Source organism: Eleutherodactylus coqui, chromosome 3, assembly GCF_035609145.1.
Source record: "Eleutherodactylus coqui strain aEleCoq1 chromosome 3, aEleCoq1.hap1, whole genome shotgun sequence".
Taxonomy (NCBI): Eukaryota; Metazoa; Chordata; class Amphibia; order Anura; family Eleutherodactylidae; genus Eleutherodactylus; species Eleutherodactylus coqui.
The window spans coordinates 289,646,487-289,665,479 of NC_089839.1; the positions used below are offsets into that span (position 1 = coordinate 289,646,487).

At 44.8% G+C, this 18,993-nt stretch overlaps 1 protein-coding gene and 1 pseudogene across 1 annotated transcript in view; one reads left to right on the forward strand and one right to left on the reverse strand.

The window, feature by feature from the left end:
- The window catches only part of LOC136620318 (methylcrotonoyl-CoA carboxylase beta chain, mitochondrial-like), a 171,018-nt pseudogene that overhangs the window by 130,022 nt on the left and 22,003 nt on the right, over positions 1-18,993 (reverse strand).
- LOC136621856 (protein wntless homolog B-like) overlaps positions 1-18,993 on the forward strand; it is a 59,032-nt gene that overhangs the window by 32,935 nt on the left and 7,104 nt on the right. Inside the window, exons 3-10 of the mRNA XM_066597646.1 lie at positions 2,492-2,616; positions 6,030-6,191; positions 9,925-10,061; positions 11,433-11,601; positions 11,684-11,781; positions 14,444-14,507; positions 16,026-16,169; positions 18,743-18,826. Of these exons, the coding sequence (XP_066453743.1) occupies positions 2,492-2,616; positions 6,030-6,191; positions 9,925-10,061; positions 11,433-11,601; positions 11,684-11,781; positions 14,444-14,507; positions 16,026-16,169; positions 18,743-18,826 (983 nt within the window). The remainder of the gene's footprint in view (positions 1-2,491; positions 2,617-6,029; positions 6,192-9,924; positions 10,062-11,432; positions 11,602-11,683; positions 11,782-14,443; positions 14,508-16,025; positions 16,170-18,742; positions 18,827-18,993) is intronic.

Here is an 18,993-nt window from a genome sequence, read left to right on the forward strand (position 1 = left end):
GTAACAGAGTAGAAGTGATTCCTCTTTTGCCCACCTTTTTGGTTGAGGACATAGAACGTGTATACCCAGATCACTTGGGTTCCCAGCGTCTGTGCAGGCTTCCCTGTCTCGAGTTGGGTTTGTATGACAATGCAGGGTGCTACGTTTTGTAAGATCTGTAAGTTTGGCCTGAATGGTTGTCACTTTGCTTCTACCTGAATGGCAAATAAACCGGATACATTTGACACTGAGGGGTCTGGAAAAGCAGGACAATGACCTCTAATGGGCTTATGAAAGGGGTTGTGCCAGCTTTAACAGCTATACCTTGTTCTGTGGTTTGGGGAGAAGTGTCTGATCGGTTGAGGTCCGACAGCTGGGAACCCCATCAATCACAATAAAGCGGGGGCTTGGAGTGTCCATGAATGTAGTCCAGTACAAGCACTTGGCTATCTCCAGCAGCCCCATGGAAATGAATGTGCATATACTAACCACCCAGATCCCCTGTTCTTGTGATTGATGGAGGTCTTAGTTGTTGGACTCCCACCCATCAGACATCTATCCCTCATCCTGTCGTTGGGGAATAAGTGTTAGGGCTCATTCACTTGGGTGTATGCAATTTAAGTCCTCAAAAAAGACAAACACATCGAGGCTTATTTAGTAGTCAGAATCTGACAGTTTTTTGGGACAAATTATGATAGAAAACTGTCCAACATGTTTTGCGCCACATTTGCTATTTTTTAAAAAGACTTTTAGATAGTTTTCCAACTAGTTCAAGAATGGGGTGTAGTCGAAATTGTGCCAAAATTTTGGTGCAAATTTGGCTTACACTAAGCCATCTGATAGATGGTGTAAGCTTCCACTAGACTGTCTTAAAATTGAACAGATGTATCATTCAGCAAAGCTACTATGATAAATCCGGGGCATTTTAAGACTGTCTTGTCTAAGCTTGCAGTGCCTAACTTATAAAATATTAGGATTTGTGCATGTTACATACATCTTTGCTAGGTATGTGCAATATATATATTTTTACATCTATGTGGGATCCGTGTAGTTTCAGTTTTTCACATGCACAAAATAGGCCCAAATGATGTCACAGACAAAAGAGGGTGCACAATAAATTGCAGTGAACACGTGTGATGTGCGTGCAAGTGCAATGCAATGTTTCCTACTGAAATCAATGGGAAACACCTGCGATGTGCGTGAAACACGAGCCTGAGGAGCCTGTTTGAACAAAAAACACCTCGCATCAGCGTGAAAACCGCACGTTGGCAGGCAAAATGTCAGACACAGTTTTTCGGCCTGATATCGTGCTTATCTGTGTGAATGTAGCCTTATACTAGATTAGTGCCAACAAGAACACCGCCGGGATTTATGAGCCGCTACCTCGGATTTGTTGCTATCTCTGCAGACAAGATCTAACTAAAACCTCGTGCAGCTTTTTTCTCACAGTTTTAAAATATTCAGTGACTTTCCAAAATGCTTCTGTGTGTCAGGCTGCTTTCATACCTGCGTTGGGGCTCGTTTCGGGGTTTTCGTGTATCTGCTCCATTTTTGGAGGAGAGAAACGAAAATAAAATGGAAAGCAGACAAGCTTCAGTTTGCTTCCATTCCATCAGGTTTTCATTTTTAGTTTTTTTTTGGATGGAAAATGATTTTGTGGACTGCGCTATTTTCCTGTGCCCCCTCCCCCCCCCCCCCAAAAAAAAAACCCAACTCAAAACTTAACAGAACAGAAGCAATCTGAAGCCCCTAGGGTGGATTCACACAGGTGGCTGTCATGTACATAAGCTTTCACAAGGAGCGATTGTCGTTCAATTAATGGAGGCAGAGCGCGCCAGAGATCTTTTCCAGCCACCCACCTCCATTCACTGAGAATAGGAACGAGTGATTATATTAGTAAGGTACAGTCAGCCATATGTGGGAGCGCCATCGCTTGGGGGATGGAGGGGTGCACAGATGATGCCTTAGGGCTCATTCACATCAGCATATGTGTTCTTCGTTCCGTTTTACTTCCCACTGATTACAAAGGGATTCTCTGAGCTTCGGTTATGCTCAGTTGGGTTCTCTTACATCTGCTTTGTGTTTTTTATGGATAAAGTAGTGCGGACTGCACCACTTTTTGTTTTTTTTCTTCTGTGATCTGTGTTTAAAAAGAAAAAAAAAACTTGTTAAACAGAAAGCCCAACACTGATGTGAACAAACCCTTACTCCAGCTTACTGGATGCTGCTTGGGCAAAGCTTGGTATGAGGGAATGCACGGCATCGTGGGCACTTAGGGAGAGGAAGTCCTGTATGAATACTGTTGGCGACTGGTGCTGCCCCCTGAATGTCAGCAAATAAAAAAAAAAGTGAGCGCAAGGAACGCGGCTCCCTTGGGACTAACAAAACACATGATGGGGGGAAAAATGGTAGAAAAGAAACCGGAGTATACTAATAGATCATGACGGGTTTAAAAAAAAAATCTGTCAGACTCCTGGTGCGCCTTAACTAATTCCCTGACTTTGCCTTTCAGAGGATAATGCATTGGTGACCCTCGATGTGGCCATGGCGTACCGTGACGACTTAAGTGACCCGTGGACTGAGCTGGCACGGTCTGTAGAGCAGAGAAAACTTCAGTGCACGTTCCCGGTTCCTAAGGTGACATTTCTGGGGTTCTTTACAGTTTTATTGAACTTTATTCTAAATTTCAGGAAAAGGGTTATTTACCGTATATACCGGCGTATAAGGCGACGGGGCGTATAAGACGACCCCCCAACTGTCACCTTATACGCCGGTATACAGTGGAGAAAAAAAAATAAATTCATTACTCACCTCCCACGGCGTTCTGTCGCGCTCCGGCAGGCTGTCGCTCGCTCCGGCAGGCTGTCGCTCGCTCCTCGTCCCCGGCGCAGCATAGCTTTCTGAATGCGGGGCTTGAAATCCCCGCTTCCAGAAAGCTAATACACACGCCGGCAGCCATGACATCATTGAATGGCTGTGATTGGCTAAAGCACACGTGGCTTCAGCCAATCACACTATTCAATGACATCATTGAATGGGTGTGATTGCTAACACGTGCGCCTTCAGCCAATCACAGCCATTCAATGATGTCATTGAATAGTGTGATTGGCTGAAGCCACGTGTGCTTTAGCCAATCACAGCCATTCAATGCTGTCATGGCTGCCGGCGTGTGTATTAGCTTTCTGGAAGCGGGGATTTCAAGCCCCGCATTCAGAAAGCTATGCTGCGTCGGGGACGAGGAGCGAGCGACAGCCTGCCGGGGCGAGCGACATCCTGCCGGAGCGCGACAGAACGCCGTGGGAGGTGAGTAATAAATTTTTTTTTTTTACACTTTTTTTTTTTTGTATTACCGGCGCATAAGACGACCCCCGACTGCAGAGCAGATTTTTCGGGGTTCAAAAGTCGTCTTATACGCCGGTATATACGGTATCTGTCCGCTGTCAGTAGGTTGTGAACAAGAGAGGGTGAGATGAGGGGAGCAACATGACTACAGGATCAGACTTGTTTGTAGTCTGTTGCCATGGAGACTTGTAGGGCTGCATAGTATGTGTACACACACCCGTTATTGTTCTTATGGTCCACCTTTTTGGGCAATAACGGCTTTCCGATGTCAGGATACAGTTTCTACAAGGTGGTGAACATCCTTCATACTCAACTCGCCCCACACCTGCTGCAGCAACTCTGTCAGTTGCTGCTAATTTAGCAGATAAGTGGGAGCAGACCTCGCGGCTCTTTCCAGCATATTCCAAACATGATTAATGGGATAAAAGACCAATGAGTCTGGGGGCCAAGGCAGTGTGGAGAATTCACTGTCGAATTCCTCCAATCACTCCCCAGTGACCCAAGCTCGATAACATGGAATGTTGTCTTGTTGAAAGATCACACATTGGTCGGAGAGGCTTCCTGATGATATGTGTGCAGATGGTCTTATGGCAGGTCCCTGTAGCGTTCACCATTCAAGGATTACTGTATGATGACCAACACTCCTAGGCCATGCCAGGAAAATGCTCTCCAGAACATGACACTGCCACTACCAACCTATTGAACCCTAGCGGTGCACCCATGAAATATGCCCTTATGGCTATTTATGCCAGATGTGGAGGCGGCAATCCGTATGATTTCGCAGAAAACTGGACTAGTCACTTCTGACAACCTTCTGCCAAAGCCCATTGACTTCTTTCCTAGGCCCATGCGCTGTGTTGTTGACGATGACGTATGGTCATCAGGGGTACCCTTGTCTGACTTCAGCTATTGAATCCCAGTCAACGCAATATACACTGCATAGTCAGTGTGCAAATTTGTTTAATTTCCCTGCTGTTGTACTGCTAGATTAAGGGGCTAACCACAAGGAGTTTATACAGCCTCTATGATGTCACTAGCCCAGGCAGCCCCTAGGCATAGGGGTTAGTGCTTAGGGGTATGCCCACCCCCTTCACAGATTCTAAACAGTCACTAGTGGCTATGCAGAATTTAAGAGACTTGGTAACTACATCATGGGGAGAGACCAGGAGGTGTGAGCTGCTGTGAGCAGTACTGTTGTCTGAAAGAGACCACAGAATATGTAGTGACCTGGACTGACACAACAGAAGTACTCTACCTACAAGTTAAGAGCAACTGTTCTAACTAACAGTTCATTTGGCAAAGGGTAGTTATGCTGGATGTCATTTAATAAGAGTCAGGATAAAAACTAAAGACTTAAAGGGGTTGTCCCGCGGCAAAACATAAATTATTATTTTTTTACACAGACCCCCAGTTAGTCCACAGTAATGCCGCATCCATGTGTTTTTTTTGTTTTTTTTTAAATTCTCTTACCTGGATCCCCGTTCTGCAACTTTGAAGATTCTTCTTTCCAAGATGGCGCCGCTAGTCTTCTCCCACGGTGCACTGCGGATCTTCTCCCATGGTGCACCATGGATGTTCTTCTGCAGTCTGCGCTCCACTGCCGATTCCAGCCTCCTCATTGGCTGATCGGCACCACGTGACGGAGCTACGTTATGTCGCAGAAAAGAGGGAGGAGCCAGGACGCAGCTCGTGAGCCCGGACCATCCAGAAGAGGAATCGTCTGTGCGCAAGCGCGACTGTTCCTGCGACCAGAGGAGAAGTTTGGTCGGCGCCATGGAAACGGGGACGCCAGCACAGGTGGGGGACCCCCTGTAGGTAAGTAAATAACTTCTGTATGGCCAATATTTAATGCACGATGTATATTACAAAGTGCATTAATATGGCCATACAGAAGTGTTTAACCCCACTTGCTTTCGCGGGACAACCCCTTTAAGGTTGTTTAGGCACCATCGTATATCATGTAGCTGATGAGCTGTGACAAGCCCCTGGAGTGAGGAAAAAAGGAGGGGGTTTCCAAGCTGATTTCGTGTTGCGCAGTTAAAAATTTTTAACAGTCTTGGATGGCAGAAGTCAAGGGAGAGTTTGAAGGGTGTCTGTGAGGAGGTCAGTCTGAGTAGAGAGAGATGGAGGGCGAGAAGCAGGGGGAAGGAATGGCCGCAGCTAGACTTTCTTCTCCTCTTTCCTGCTGTAATTAGAGATGTGTTATGTAATTTGCTTGGGTTTAATATTATTTCAGACAGCCACGTACCTGACGTTCACTTGCATACGTGTGTTTGTCTTATTTCGATACCATGCGCTTTTAATTCAGGCACTGGCGTCACAATCACCTAATTCCATTAGTAATCCAGACCCCGTTGTATACTTTCAGTGGTGCACAAGATTACAAAAGAGCGTGCTGTACTCATCACCACCATGACATGGCTTGTCAGCCACTTCTTAGAAACCGCTCAGAGAGTGCAGGCCTCTTCTCGCACATTGCAGATAAAGTTACAGTGGAGGAAACCTTACATAATCAGTAAAATGTCATATTCTCAGTGCTGAGGGAGACCATGTGATCAGAATCCGAAATATCACTGATCTGGGATGCAGTCATGTTGAATTGATTCCACAGTGGGAGAAACTTTGCATCTACCAAAAATGAAATATTTAATTTTTAACTTTTTATATTTCTGTATTCCCCTTCTATAACTTGTATTCTTCTATTCTAGACCGATGACAATCAAGGCCGTTACTACGAGTGCGACGTCCTCCCCCTCATGGAGCTGGGTAGCGTGGCGCATAAATATTACCTGGTAAACATCAGACTTCCCATTAACGAGAGGAAGAAAATAAATCTGGACATTGGAGAGATAAACGACCTGCGTTTAGTGGTGAGAAATCCTCCAAGGTTCCAAATGGATTCTGATGAGCTTTTATAGGATAATTAGAGTGAAAAACGAGCAACTTGGATGCTCTTCCTTCCCGCGTGATTCATTTTGCTGAGCAGAAAGCTCCTTTTATAACTGAGTGATCTCCTCTACTGTACATTATTCAGTGCCAAGAACTCCTCGCTGTTATGACTGCCTACGTATACCTGCCCATAGGGGGCGCTGTTCTGATAACTTACCATAGATGACACCGTTCTATTGTGCAGAGGCTGAAGATGTCTAGATATGAATGTAACCAAATTAGAGATGAGCAAACCTACTCGGCCATGCCCCTTTTTCGCCGTGGGTGAGTGGGGGGTTGCAGCGGGGAGTGGGGGGGAGAGGGAGAGAGAGAGGGCTCCCCCCTGTTCCCCGCTGCTACCCCCGCGCCGCCACGCTTCCCCCCGGCGCCCCCCGAATCTTTTCACCCGAGTACGGAAATACTCGAAAATCGCGGTGCTCGATCGAGTAATTACTCGAAACGAGTACGTTCGCTCATCTCTAACCCAAATCTAAGACTCTGTTCGGATTTCCATTCTTCTATTCCCTTATGGAACAGAAGAACGAAAACACAACATCCACCGGATCTGTCAAAGTGATGGAACCCCCTGACTATAATGGGTTTCAGTTGTTTACTGGGGAAAAGGTGCAGCATGCTGTGCCTTATTTTGTGTTACTGGCAAAACCCTTAGGTGGAACGAGCTGATAGAAACCTGAGGAGAGCTTTAGGCCACTTCCACACGGCTGAGGAAATCACACGAGACGCACAAAGCTTGCATGAATATGAACCCTATTCTTTTGAATGGAGTCATACACATGAGTGATCTTTTTCTGCATCGCCGTGTGGGGAAAAATTACAGCATGCTCTATCTTTGCGCATTCCTTGGAAAAAACAATGGGAAACACTTGCTGATCCTCCCATGTTTTACAGCCCGATATCGCGCTCCGCTGTGTAGGTGGCATTAGGGTGGCTTTACATGGGACAGCTGATAAATCGCTTAAGTAGTTGTCCGGTGTAATCATGGGACCCGACTGGGTACTGAGTGAGAAATTTAGTAGTCACTGAAACGAAGCGACTGGTAAGAGTTCTCACTCAATGTAAACAGACAGTTCATCTATGAGCGGTTGCCTATTCTCCGTAAATGGAGGCGGGTGGCTGGAAGAGATCTCTGGCGCGCTCCGCCTCCATTCATTGAACGACGATCACTCCTTGTGAAGGCTTATGTACCCAAGGGGCCATTTACACGGATGTAAAGTCTACTTGTATTCAGTCGGTATATTTATATTGACTGAATATGGACCACACAGGGATCACATTAGTGTATTCAGACGTACGTTTTTTTTATGCAGACCGATGTGCATGGTAAAAAAAAAAAAAGAGGGGAAAGAACAGCTTGTCATATTTTGTTTCAAATTCACTGACCAAGATTATTCATTACAGACTGCTGTGCGGGGAAATTAAGCACACAAGTAACATGTATTAGCATCCATATAGCATCCCGGGGATCATTCGCTCCCATCACAAGTAGACACCAATGGGTTATACTCCAAATTCCTATTTATTTTCACCTCCACAGCAATATCATCTTGCTTCAGCACAGCATTTCATCAAATAAACTTAAATATCTTTTATGCAGGGTTTCATATAGTTCAATAAACAGTCCAACTGTGTTTCTCACCCACACGAACAGTTTCTTCAGTGTCCAGGTCTCTCTCTAGACCTCTTGCTCTCAGTCCAGGTCTCTCTCTAGACCTGTCTCTGGCTCTCACAGCCCAGGTCCCTCTCTGGACCTCTCTCTGGCTTTCAGCGCACTTTACCACTGACTGTAGCAGGAATACACACCTATATCCCACTTCCTGACCACAGCTGTGGGTGTTTTCCCTTGTCTCAGGCACTAGGATGCCTGTCTGTTGCCCCCTACAGGCCATTCTCTGTAGTGCACCTCTACAATATAAATATATAATGTCAAAGTACTAACAACCACTTGTCCGTGAGTTACATGCAACGCCCCTGATTACATGATGGTGACTTCATCAATGGTTCTAAAACATAAAATATGCAGAGGCTGACAGTAGCCGTGTCCTTACAGGACCTGTGATGATGTCACCATCATGTGACTAGTCACCTGGGCTCTGACCTCCGCCCCTGATCACATGTCGGTAACTTCATCATAGGTCCTTCACTTTATTAAAAACCTGCAGAGCCGGACAACAGCCAAGTGATGATATCATGTGATAAGTCAGCTGTGTGGGAGGAGTCTGGGGTCACATGACCAGGGGGTGATCAGTGTGTGCAGGACTCTGCTGTGCCTCTTGTGATCCCTGTTATATGGGATGAAAAATGTTTGCAGCAGAGCTGTATGTGATGTACATGTAGCAGATCTGTTTGTGTCTAACATGCGCATGTAGCAGAGCTGTGTGAATGATGAGCATGTAGCAGAGCTGTATCTGAGACACGCTCATGTAGCAGAGCTGTGTGTGACATGAGTGTAGCTGAGCTGTATTTGACACGCGTGCATAGCAGAGCTGTGTGTGTATGACACGCACACTTGGCAGAGCTGTGTGTGTTTGTGACACGAGTGTTTGGCAGAACTGTGTGTGACACATGCGCGTAGTAGAGCTGTGTGTGTGACACATGTGCGTAACAGCTGTGTGTGATGCGCACATGTAGAAGAGCTGTGTGTGATGTGCACATGTAGCAGTGCTGTGTGTGTGACACATGTGCGTAACAGCTGTGTATGTGACGCGCACATGTAGTAGAGCTGTGTTTGATGTGCACATGTAGCAGAGCTGTGTGCATCAGAGTTCCATGTGTGTGACGTGCACAAGTAGCAGATCTGTGTGTGTGACTCGCGCCTGTAACAGTTGTATATGTGACACGCGCATGTAGCAGAGCTTTGTGTATGACATGCACATGTAGCAAAGCTGTGTGTTAATGACGTGCGTGTAGCAGAGCTATGTGTGGTGTGTGTGACGCGTGTGTAGCAGAGCTATGTGTGGTGTGTGTGTGCAATTGCACTGTTTTCTGTGGGTTGTCACAAACCTGACAACGCTTGAACCTTGTTTCTTGTAGTGTGTGTGTGGTGTGTTTTCATTTGCATGTGTGGAAAAAGGATGACATGGATGCAATATAGATGTAGTGAAATTGGTGCATTTTCTAATGCACCATACGCCCACGTGACGAAGCCCTTAGAGTATGTATACGCTGCATATTTTTCCCCATGGAATTGCATGTAGGAGATCCACAGTATCTTGTACTATGTTACCAGAATGGTTACTGAAGGGATACAGGTACTTACTAAACAGACATGTTTGGAGAGGTAACTGGTCCCCCTTGAAGGCATTTTCCTACCAAAGACAATTCACATGATTATGGGGGGCTCCAGGTCAAAACCACCCCAATCAAACTATGATAACATATGATCTCTTTCATTGGATTCCCTCTATTTGAAGCCATATTTTGCAACAAGCAAATATATAGAGGAGGAGGGGGATTTTTTTTGAATGTATAGAAGCTGTATACTTTCTGGTTACACTCAGATTTACACGTATCGGCCCCTTGCAATTTATTAAAGTCCTCTCTTTTATCATTATTGCTCCAACAGACAAAATGCCTGCTGCCCCATCTCCATCTGTGAAAAGAAATCCTAAACAATTTGAAGTATTACATTTTATATGTGACTTTTGCCTTTCCCAGGCCATCTTCCAGAATGGAGGATTCACCATAGTGTGGTTTGCCATAAAGACATTCCTGACCCCGAGCATATTGATTATCATGATCTGGTACTGGAGGAGGATCACCATGATGACCCGCTCCCCACTTTTGCTGGAAAAGTAAGACCATTTGCATTGCTGCTGACTTCCACCATACATGTGGACATTGTTGTTCATTTCTGGAGTGCCTTTTGTGGGCTAATCCAGGTAGGGACTGAGTGCACAGGGGTGCGATTATGGGAGTAGCATATGTGATATTGAAATACTTACAGTGCTGCATACATAGTGAAGATCACTGCATTAGGAACAGCTTGTGCGTGACATCCTGTGATCAGTAACAATGTACATTGTGATGGCCATGTTACAATCTGCCCTTGGATAACGTCCTGACAGTTGTGGGCAAACATGGTGACTTCTTGGACTTAGACATTTTCTTGGTGCCTGGAGGTGTGGTGCCAGTATTTCTAAAACAGTGGCACCTGTTGGATGTTCCCAAATCACAGTATTGAGTACAAAGACTGGTTAAGCCATGGACAGACATCTGACAGAAGATCACATAGTGACATACCACATATGGTTGATCCGAGAGGCGATTGTTGGGGGGGGGGGGGGCACGTCACACATTTGACTAACCGACCCAGCAGTATAACAGCAGGGAAGTTAGATAAATTTCCAAAATCACCATGCAGCATACCTTGCATCGACTGGGGTTCAATAGCCAAAGACCAATAAGTGTGCCCCTGATGACTCCATGTAACTGCAAACAACTTCTCACATGAGCCCAAGAAAGACGTCAGTGGACCTTGGATAAAATGCAGACAGTCATTTGGCGTGACGAGTCCTATAACCTGCTGCACCATATGGATGGCTGGATCTGCATCTGCATAAATGTCATGAAGTCATATCCCATTGGTGCACCATTGGGGGTTCAACAGGCCGGTAGTGACTGTGTCATAGTCTGGGGAGGGGTTTCCTGGCAAGGCGCTACAGGACCTATCAGCTCACCATCTGTACCGATATCTCCAGGAAATCTTCCACGACCACAGCATGAACTTTCAATAAGACAACACTCCATGTCATTGAGCTCCAATCATTAGGGAGTGGTTAGAGGATCACAGCAATGAATTATGAACACCTACTTGGCCCCTAGACTCAACGGACTGTAACCCCATTGAGCATGTTTGGGATTTGCTGGAAAGGGCTGTAAGATCTGCTCCCACTTATCTGTAAAATGTGCAAAATTTGATGGAGCTGCTGCAGCGGTTATGGGCCGAGTATGAAGGATGTTCACCGCTTTGTGGAATCTCCTCTGACCTCTGAAAGCCATGATTGCCCAAAAAGATGGACCAACGTGTTATTGAGGTGTTTCTGATGCAGTGATTGTTCAGTGGATGTAATTTCTGTGACTGGGTGACAAAAGACCATTTCCAGAAAGTCTGAGGCAACATCCTATCCTTGTGTAAAATCGCTAACTTGTATTTGTTTCCAAAGGGTTATCTTTGCGCTGGGCATCTCCATGACCTTCATTAATATCCCTGTTGAATGGTTCTCCATTGGATTTAACTGGACTTGGATGTTGCTCTTCAGTGATATCCGCCAAGTCATTTTCTACGTGATGCTGTTGTCCTTCTGGATCATCTTCTGCGGGGAACATATGATGGTATGCTTGGTTATTTGACTATTCTCGTTCTTGGTTGGGTGTAGGAGACACTACGTCTTACCTCTCACTGTGTCATCCTTAGGACCAGTCTGAAAGGAACCGCATATCTGTCTACTGGAAGCAAGTTGTTCCCATTGCTTTTGGCTCCTGCTTTCTCTTCACTTTCGACATGTATGAAAGGTAATGGTTCATCTTGTTTGTTACTGGTCATCTCAACCTAGCGGCAGGCAATGCACTAAAATTGAAAGACCTTACTAGTCTTGATGCATTGATAGTCATTCTTTTTAGGATAAGCCTGTAATTTAGGAGTAGGATGTATTCTGACCTCATTTCCTATGCTGCTTCTGCAAAGTGGAGCAGAAACATCCCTAGAATTCTTCGAACTAGTTAAACAAGTTCCTCTTTAAAAAAATGACCTTTCAATTTTGTATTGTATTCTCCATTAGTTTTAGATAACTTTATTGGTATCTATTAAAGGTAGCAATACTGGTGGCTTTAGAACCAATTCAGTTTATACCCACAATTAGTGTGGCTTAAAGCCCTTTCACATGCAAAGATCTTTCAAAAGACTAAAATCTTGAAAGATTTAGCGTTTTATTTGCATAAAGTGTTTGCAGAGCCAGTTGTGCAAACAGCTGCCAGCACATTCCAATGTTCTCCTAGTGTAAACACGCTGCAGGGAGAACACCATGCGGTCTATTAAAAGATAAGCAAAATACATTCAAATGGAATGTATTTGTTCAGTCTTTCAGATGCTGAATGATGGATTTTAAGTGAACCAGAATGCATCATTCAAACGAAAAGTGCGCGACGCGCGTGTTTACATGTAACAATTATCGCTCATTTTTGCCCATTTGGACGAATTTTGAGTGATAATCGTTGCGTGTAAAAGGGCCTTTAGACAGCTTGTCTATAGATTATGAACATTATACAATAAAAACTTTGTCAAAAGAAAAAAACAAAAAACGAAACAAAGACTTGTTGTTTTGCTGTAAAATCCGGCACGCAGTCAGCGCCCCTACTGAACAGAGCGGGAATGGGAGTCGTTCCGGCCCGCCTGCCCGCCTCCATTCATAGAAAGGAGAATCATTCATAAATGAACTACTGCCTCTTTACACGGACTGATCTGTCATTCAGTTTTCTGAAACAGAACAACGAATAAGAAGTGAAAAAATTCTCGTCCGCCGTTCATTCGGGGCATACATTTACACTGAATGATGATCATTAGGATTCTCGCTGGATCATGGGAATGAGAACGATTGTCAGCCTGTGTAGAAGGACCTCTACATGGCAGATATGCAAAGGATTAGAGTTGTGGTGATTAGATGAACGGTCTTGTCCCCTGAGACCCTATAAGTGGTTCCCCCCTTGACCTATAAAAGGCTCTCGGAGGCTCCTTGTGTGTAGTGATCTCTTCTTCCGCTTAGAGCTTGTTGGCCACTAGACGCCTCTACGATGCAGAGAAGACATTTCACCCCGTTACCAGAGTCTGAGAGAGGCGCATTATTGGGATGGGAAAAGCTGGATTGTCGCATCGACAATTTGCCGCCACCTGGGCCGTTCTGTTAGGAGGTGTTGGGACCAGTGGATGTGTGAGGGCACACAAGGTGACCGGGCTCAGGACCCCCAACAGACCACCAGTAGAGAAGAACATATTATCATCCAACAAACACGAGCAGCTCCAACTGTTTTGTTGTTCACCATCCAGAGACAGGGGGCGCCATTGTTACACCCATGTGTCTGTCAGATCCATTTCCAGGTGCTTGACTGCAAGACATTTGGTCTCACAGCACCCATTATGTGTACTGCCTTTGACACCCACCGTCGCCTCCGTTTGCAGGGGTATCGTGAACAACTAAACTGGTCTGCTACAGAGTGGAACCGGGTTTTCAGTGACTAATCCAGGTTCAGTTTGGGCGCTGGTGACGCGTTCGTGTCTGGAGACCTCGGGGTGAACACCTCAATCCTGACTTGGTTGTGGAGCAGCACACTGTCCCCCTGCTGGTGTGATGGTCTGGGGGGCCATTGCATACTACAGTCAGTCACTCTTAGTAGTGGTACGAGGGACAATGACAGCTCAGCAATACGGAACCTGTATGTCTCCGTTCCCGTCCTTATCACATCTTGCATCAAAGCTAGAGGTTAGAGATGAGCGAACGTACTCGTTACGAGTACTTACGCACCCGAGTACCGCCATTTTCGAGTACTGCAGTACTTGGGCGTAAAGATTCGGGGGGCGCCGTGGCGGCACGGGGGGTAGCAGTGGGGAGTGGGGGGGGAGAGGGAGAGAGAGAGGGCTCCCCCCTGTTCCCCGCTGCTCCCCCCCCGCACCGCCGCGCCTCTCCCCGCCCCCCAGCGCCCCCCGAATCTTTACGCCCGAGTACTGAAGTACTCGAAAATGGCGGTACTCGGGTGCGTAAGTACTCGTTACGAGTACGTTCGCTCATCTCTACTAGAGGTGGTACAACCGGGTACTAGAGCCTCCATGCCCACCCGTATCACATCTTTTATCTAAGCTAGAGGCGGTACAACAGGGTACTAGAGCCTCAAAGCCCGCCCGTATCACATCCTGTATCCAAGCTAGAGGCAGTACAACAGGCTACTAGAACCTCCAAGCCCGCCCGTATGCCATCCTGTATCCAAGCTAAAGGCCGTGCAACCAGGTACTGGAGCCTCCCTTCAAGTCATCCATTTTCTACAATAAATGTTTCTTTTTGCTCTGATATTGTAATCATGCAGAGAAAGTATCATTCAATTCCAACAAATTCTAGGGGAGAGGTTTCTTTTGTTTTTACTGGTTAGGACATCTTAATTCTCATGAGTTGTTCCTTTTTTTCCTCAGGGGGGTGCAGTTGAAGAACCCATGTTATAGCATTTGGACCACAGATGTAGGCGCAGAGCTTGCCGTATCCTTTTTACATCTTGGCCTTTAAACAGATATTCCCACCTCAGACAAAGGAGGTCCCATGAAGTATTAACATATGGAAATAAATACTTTTGATTATTGCTTAGGTGTCCAATTACTTCCGGGAAGATGGTGTATTTATTGTCTTTGGTTTGAAATCCCTCCTTTTAAAAAATTCAAGTTTTTAAATTGTTAAGAGAACATTGCATCCTGTAAATATCCACCAGAATGCTGTGGGCATGGCTGATGCTCCCCGGAGTGGAGAAGTGGCAGAAGTTTTCAGCTGCATTCATACAGGTGTGATAAATGTGTTTAATAATTTACTCCTGTTCATCTCGCATGCAAGAACATTGATTTCATGTCAAGTTCCTGAGCGCCGGGATCGTGAAGAGGAAAGGGAGGCGGAGACGCCTGTGGTAATGAGGATGGATGCAGTGCGGTTATAAGGGCTGCTGGACCCCTCTGCCATAGAGAAATGGCTGGTTTTGCTGATACTGTGCAGGTTTTGTACTGGCGAGCCCAGAAGCGTCGGGCTGTGCATCAGGTCTGCTACCACATCTGTTCTAGATTGTCCGCCCTTATCCACAAGTTCTGTTCCCGGGTGTCCTGTAGGGTTGTGTTGAGTAAGAGGAGCACTTAGTACAAGTATAGCCAGCGCAGTGCAAGGTAGAGTTAGATTATTAATGGCTGGTAAAAACAAAATGTGGATGGAGAGCACTTACGGCCGGGCAGGACCAGTATGTCACTCACTCCGTCTAGCTCCCATCCGGCCACCACTGTTGTAAACAGAGTCTGTGACCCCTGACCTCTCCTCCCAGCATCTACGTCCTATATATAGAGCAGATGCCAGGAGGAGAGGTCAGAGGTCACAGCCCGGAGCTACAATAGCATCTGCTGGACAGAAGCTAGACAGTGAGTGATATACTCAATGGTGCTGGGTTGCTGTCTGGCTGCAGGTTCAGGGTGGGTAGAGCACAAAGAGGAGGCCTTGTTAGTAACCGTGGCCCCAGTAGTGGCCCCCAATATTATTGGGGGCTCTATTACTGCTGTGGGCACTGTTCTTATTGGGGCCCTGTTACTAGTTGCAGCCACAAAAGTTAACAAAGGTAAAATCATACATCATGATAAGCCACATCCCTCGTACCTTGGGTTTTTGTGACAACTTGCTAATCCCAGCAATAGATGCCTGATGGGTGTGGGTGACACCTATGGGACCCTTGCCTATCAGGAGAACCCGGGTCTGGTTTGCTGATTCCCAGTTGCCACAAGCACCATTAACTTTAGTGGAGACGTTTTGCTTCTGTGTTGTCCCCCCCTTTTTGTAGGGTGGTCATGTGAGCGGTTGTTCATCAGTACTTTGCACCGGTTATAAGTTCTTCCATTTAGCATTTGGGCTGTCTGCATCTATTGGGAGGTGGTGTATTTGCCTTTCCACCTCTGACCTACTTATACTTTGGTATTAGTGCACAACACACAATTAGTTATTTACCAAACTTTTTCCCTTAACGGATGTTCTCAGATGGCTTACATCATAGTGGCTGGAATCTGCACCTGTCTCTACTTCTTATTCTTGTGTTTTATGGTGTTTCAAGTTTTCAGGAACATCAGCGGGAAACAATTAAGTCTACTAGCAATTAACAAGGCCCGCCCGTTGCATTATGAGGTGAGTGACATCAGGCTGTCCAAAGCGATGACTTAGGAGGCAAATACACCGGTGAAAATTGAAAACTTGGATCAGATTATTGCCATATGAAGGGTATTCAATACAGTCATAATGTCCTCTACCAGTTCTTGTCTACAGGTGTCTTGGATATCTTCTTTCAGGCAGCTTTCACATGGGTTGTAAATGCCGAAAAATTTATGCAGTGGTAAATTCCACAGCAATTCCAGTAGAAGCCATGTGGAGGGGAGTTTTTAAAAAATCTCCTTCACATGCTGTGAAAAATTTTCACAAGGAATCCAAGGTTTTTGAAAAACTGCAGATTCTAAATCCACAGCTTGTCTATTTATGCTTCGCTTTTTACCCCCTAAAATACAAGGGTTAATATCTGCAGCAGATCTGCTACAAAATCCATGGCCAAATCCACACCATTAACCAGGACGAGCTCTGCCCATAGCGATATAGCCTGGAAGATTTCTGGGCTATGTTTCACTATGGGAGATGCAGAGCACACTGCCATAAGCTGTGGCAGTGTGCTCTGCCTGCACAGTCCCACACAGAACAGTGCAGGACTTTAAAAAACAGAAGCAGAAAGATATTGCCGATCTGACGGCAATCTCCCGCTTTAATTTTCAAAGTCCTGCACTGCTTTGTTAACAGGTTGCCATAGAGACCATAGGCTTGTCAGAAGCCAGCGGATGGTCTCTATGGCAGGGTACGGGCTGGTGCTTGGCTGTCAGAGGATAGCCAGGCACCAGCTCTTACAGCAGAGATCGAAGAAAACTTCCGATCTCTGCTGTGTTAACCCTTTAAATGCTGCAGTCTATGCTACTGCAGCATGTAAAGGGCTGTCACCATCGGACCCCTATAATGTGATCAGGGGGTCCTGATGTGTCTGTAAAAGTCCCCTAAAGGGACAAAAATTAAAAAAAAAGTTTAAAAAAAAGTAAATAAAAACACTTGTCTCCCTTTACTTCGTAAGAAATTAAAAACAATATTACACATGTGGTATCCCTGCGTCATAATGACACAGAGAAGGAAGTTAGTACATTATTTAACCCCTCAATGACACGGCCCCTTTTTTTTTCTTTTTTTCCCCCTTTTCTTTTCTTCCTCCCCCCCGTTTAAAAAATCATAACTCCTTTATTTATCCATCGACGTCGCTGCATGAGGGCTATTATTGGGGGAACGAGTTGTATTTTTCAATGGTGCTATTTAAAGTACCATATAATGTACTGAAAAACTTTTACAAAAATCTAAGTGGAGTACAATGCAACAAAAATGACATGATAACTTTATTCTATGGGTCATTATGATTACTACGATACCAAACTTGTATAGTTTTATTTTCTGCTGCATCTTGTGCGCGCAATAACTTTTTAAATTTTCCGTCGACTTACTTAAGCAATGGCTCATTTTTTGCGGGATGTCCTGTAGTTTACGTTAATACCAATTCGGAATACATACGACTTTTTGATCGCTTTTTATTGAATTTTTTCTGGGAGACAGGGTGACTGAAAAAGTGCATTTGTGGCGTTCTTTACTTTTTTCGGACTACAATCACCATGCGGGGTAAATAATGCACTACTTTGATAGATCGGATTTTTACGGACGCGTCGATACCAAATATATATTTTTCTTTTAGGATTTAGAATTTTTTATTATAGATATGGCAAAAGGAGGGTGATTTAAACTTTTATTACTTTTTTTTTTAAACTGTGAAAAAGTCACAAAAAAAAAAGCTATTACAATTTGGGATTGGCATAATCGTACTGGCTTGTAGAATTACTTAAATACATTATTTATTCTACTCAGAGAATGCAGTGAAAAATAAAAAAACATGCCAGAATTACAGATTTTGTTTATCTTGCCACTAAAAAAAATGGAATAAAAAGCGATCAAAATGTTACATGTTCCTAAAAATTAGATAAATGAAGACAAGAATTCATCCCGCAGAAAACAAGGCCTTCTACAGCACTGGCAATGGGAAAATAAAATTAATACAGCTCTTGGAATGTGGCGACACAAAAGCAAACCTTTAAGGAAAAAAAATGTTTTAAATGTACAAAAATAGGAAACATGAAAAAACTGTATAAATTTGGTATCACCGGAATCGTGCTGACTCAGAGAATAACGTTATCACATTATTTATTCTGCACACTGAATGCCGTAAAAATGAAATCCAAAAAACAAATGAAAGAATGTCTTTATTTTTCCCCCAATCTCCCTACAAATTTTTTTACAAAAGTTATGGAATACATTATATATACTCATGCTATCAAAAAGTACAACTTGTCCCCCAAAAAAACAAGCCCTTATATGGCCATGTCAATGGAAAAATAAAAAAGGTTATGGCTCTTGGAACGCAACTGCAAAATTAGTTGAAATTAAATGATTAGACCATTTAAAAAACCTGCCCTTGTGGGTGAGAAGAAACCTGCCACTCAAGGGGTTAAGGTGCTGATTTGGTCACTGTGGTTTTGGGGTCTTCCGGTGCTGAAAGCCTGCAGTGGACCGAGCCCCTGTGAAGGCGGCCTTTAGTTCTCCATTAATGCGTAATATGATTTCTTTTATAGGGGCAAATTTTTAGGTTGAAGTTTCTGATGATCATCACCCTGGCCTGTGCCGCATTGACCACAGTGTTCTTCATTACCACAAAGGTGAGTTTTGATGACCTGATACTTGTGTGTTCTTATGGACCTGGAAAAAAATGCTGATTTGTGAATCGTGCCCACATGCAGCAAGCAGCAATGTTGGTTTTAAAAGCTCTGCTTACATAAAAATTCTTGGTCATACCGATACACTTGATGTTTCGGTGTGGGACTGT